Here is a 3,798-nt window from a genome sequence, read left to right as displayed (position 1 = left end):
AGTTTTTTTTCTTCTCTGGGTCCCTGACTTTTCCTTTTTCTTACCATTTTGATCACATTGCCTAATTTAGTCTAAAAACCAGGTTATAATCAGAGATATTTTTAGCATTAAATTAATATGAGGTTTATAAATTATGTTGTAAATTACCCCTGGTTAACACTACACAACAGTTCTGCCAAAAATACCCTTGGTTATAACAAGATTTTTAGACTGAGTAACGCAATGTGATCAAAATAGCAAGAAAATGGAAAAGTCAAAGACTCAGAGGAGAAAAAAAAAACAATTTGGACTAAAATGGTAATTTAGATCAAACATTAGGGACTAAAATAGCAATTTACTCTAGACTTTATATTATTTATTTCTTCAGCATCTCCTGGTACTCCTCCACCGGAAAATTGGTCTTGGCGTTCTTCCCTCTATAGCGAATGTTGGCCAAGTCGTAAGCTCTTGCGGCCTCTTCCTCCGTCCTGAAAGTCCCCAGCCACTTCCGTACTTTCCCAGGAACCATAATCTCTGCCGCCCACTTTCCAGACGTTCGTAAACTAACTCCTCTATATCTCTTCTTCTTCGTCGTCCTCTCTTCTCCACCACCCGAGGTGTATAAATCACACCCCAAACACTCCTCTGGAATTCTCATTCCACAATGGCCACACATGTTTTGTTGCGGAAGACTCTCTGTGATTACAACAGCACCTGGCCCTACGTAAGTATGGCCGCTTATGACATGGGTGAGGGCTGAAATGATGGCGGAATTCTCATCCTCGGTTGTTATGAATTCAGCGACACTGTTATTCATTTTGGATAACTTAACTGCTGAAGGGTGGGAATATGCTAGACGTTTCCAGGTTTATATAGTTTCGATTTGGTCATGCATGAGAAGGTGGGGCAGATTATGCTAGGCGTTAACCAGCTGTACTCCGAGTGAGGGTACATACTAACAGATAGGACATCTAACCTCTGGTTATAAAAGCTTTCAGTGTCATGTACTTTAGGGGGGACGACTATTGGAACAAACATACAAATAGTTGATTTTTAATGATTAGTGATATAATGTTTTACTTTGTAATTAGATTTTAGTATGTCCTGAATAAGACAGTAAAAGTGGTAAATGTGTTTTTTTATTCATCTACCTATAATTAATATAAAATGTTTACGATTACTTATGCATATATATGTTGTACATTATGCTTTGAGAGTTTTTCAAAAATAATTTTGAAATTTTTATTTCTAACTCTAAAGTTTACATATTTGGAAAATTAGGTTTAAAGTTTCAATCTTAAGTAATTTAACCCTTTGACTAATTTGATATTTCACTTTTAATTCTAAAGTTTCCATATTTTGTAATTAACCCCTTTGATTTTTTTGCTTTTAACACAAAGTTTTTCATCTTTTACAATTTAACCCCAACACTTTTTTACTTTCAATTGTGATCCCTTAGACTTCATCTTTCGAAGAATTTTCGTTTATCGTTTCGTTCTAAATTTTCCAAGTTAACATGTCGCAATGTGCGTGTGTGGTTCAATGTTTTTTTCATCTACTTTTCTCGTTTGACAGGCCCATCGCAGCGCGTCTATTTTTCCCATTTGATAGGTCTGTCGCAACGCGCGGGTCAGAAATCGACTTAGTTATTCTTTTCTATGTTTTACACACATGCGCGTGGTCATGTAAGAAACATTTGCATTTCATCTAATACGATATATAACTAAGGAATCTCCGCCGCATTGAGATGGATGATAATTCTAGTTAATATCAATAATAATGATAATAATAATAAATATGCCTTTTCTTTTGACTAAAAAGTTGAATATAGAGTTAATCACGTATTTCGTACCTATGGTTTATTAAAAGTAACCATTACAGTTAATTAGTTTAAAAATTGCTAAAACAATCCTTGAATTTTAGCTTTTGTAACAATTATAGTCATCCTCACTAACGTCATCCAATTATCCTGTTAGTTTATTTGAAATAGCCATAATGCCCCTGATATTAAAAAAACTAGAATAAATAAAGAGTTAGTTATTTTTTGTCCCTATGGTTTGTTGAAAATAACTATTTCAATCCATCAGTTTAAAAATTGCCAAAACACTACCAGTATCATTCACTTTACTTTTCACTCTCCCCGTTTCTTTAGATCATGCAAGAACATCACTTGTTCTGGCTCCACAACTCTGTTCCAACGAGCTCGTTTCACCACCGCTCTCCTCCGTCGTATTATCGTCAACCGGATCTTCTCCTTCACCTCCACCGGCGTCAGATTTGCCACCGTCAACTGGTTACATCAGAATCGAAATCGCTGACCACCTAACTTCCCCCATCACAATCAAAATTGCCGACCACCTAATTTTCCCCGTCACAATCAACATCAGTGGGAAAACTTTAGGCCTACCCGAAAAACTTGAAGGTAGGAATGAAGTGTGGGAGATGTTGAAGATGGATGAAGTGGAGATGGTGTGGAGCCGGAGTAGGTGATGTTCCGGCTAGATATGAAGAAACAGAGAGAGTGAAAGATAGTAGATAGATGGAGTTGTTAACCGCCAGTGTTGGTGAGTTGAAGGTGGAAGTTGTGAAAGTGCTGGTACTGTTTTGACAATTTTTAAACTAATGGACTGTTATAGTTATCTTCAACAAATCATAGCGAAAAAAAGGGTAATTAACATTTATTTATTTATATGTGTTTTAATAACAGGGGCTTGATGGTCATTTCAAATAAACTAGCAGAATATTTAGATGATGTTATTAAGGGTGGACTGTAATTGTTACAAAAGTGAAAATCCAGACACTGTTTTAGCAATTTTTGTACTAGTTAATATAAAATGTTTACGAAAATATTTAGTTATTTGAATTATGACACAAAAAATGATATAAGCAATAAAATAAAAACACTAATATACCAAGTTTAGTGGCGAAGTTGATCGTATAAAATCATGTTATCATAGATTAATTTTAATATGTTTTGAAGCTTTGATTAGTTTTTTTCAAAACTTGATTGAAATTATATTTTTTAAAGAAAGAACAAACATTTGTAAAAATCATTTTTTTATTGGCTAATGTTCGTTTTCCTTTTTCAAGTTTGAACCTAATACCTTACTTTTAAGAGGCATGTCCCTCTACCAACTAAGTTTAATTGAATGATTAGAAACATAATTTGTTTCCCAAAACATTAAACACAACCAGTAATGTGATTATACAATAGGGGCGTACCCACCCCACGCCGTGGGTGGGCGGACGCAACCCTTGAAAAAAACTTTTAGTGTTATTTTTCGCCAGAAATATTGATCGCACCCCTTGGAAATTTTCAGTCGCACCCGTTGAAAATTTTTAATCACCCCACTTAGAAAAACATATTAAGAATTTATAAAAAAAATAAACATTGATTATTATTTAATATATACGTAAATAACACAATTTATATAATTATTCTTTTACCACCTATTTACTTAATTACTTAACACAATCAAAGTCCAATCTACAATCTAATTTTATTAACCTAAGCCAAAACTCAACCAAAAAAATTTGAACTAGATAAAATAACCGAAACTCATCCACCCATTCCATTTCCATATCCCGCCCAAAAAAAACTCACAGCGACTTGAAACCACTACTCACGACCGGACGACTTTTTTTGCCGGAAAAACCAAAATTTCGCAGGACCGACCCATACTACGCTAGAATTCCAATATAGAACTAGTATGGTTTCTTTATTGATTTTTTTTTGTTTTATGTGATGATTAGGAGAAAATATAGATGTATAAGAGTTTGCTTTTTTTATTTTTTTTTTTATTTTTTTGATTATTCTAG

The 3,798-nt window shown here is 34.1% G+C and overlaps 1 protein-coding gene across 1 annotated transcript; it reads right to left on the bottom strand.

Annotated features, from left to right (window-relative positions):
- Positions 1-355: 355 nt before the first annotated feature.
- LOC110876352 (ethylene-responsive transcription factor ERF109) lies at positions 356-796 on the bottom strand. The gene has a single exon (XM_022124523.1). The coding sequence runs from the start codon at positions 794-796 to the stop codon at positions 356-358; it is 441 nt and encodes a 146-aa protein (XP_021980215.1).
- Positions 797-3,798: the final 3,002 nt, after the last annotated feature.

Source organism: Helianthus annuus, chromosome 9 (assembly GCF_002127325.2).
Source record: "Helianthus annuus cultivar XRQ/B chromosome 9, HanXRQr2.0-SUNRISE, whole genome shotgun sequence".
NCBI classification, from domain to species: domain Eukaryota; kingdom Viridiplantae; phylum Streptophyta; class Magnoliopsida; order Asterales; family Asteraceae; genus Helianthus; species Helianthus annuus.
Note: the sequence above shows the minus strand (reverse complement) of the source record. Positions and strands in the feature narration are given on the sequence as shown.

What these genes read in the sequence shown, in the direction of transcription:
- LOC110876352 (XM_022124523.1), bottom strand. Translation starts at nt 796, where the DNA reads ATGAATAACAGTGTCGCTGAATTCATAACAACCGAGGATGAGAATTCC.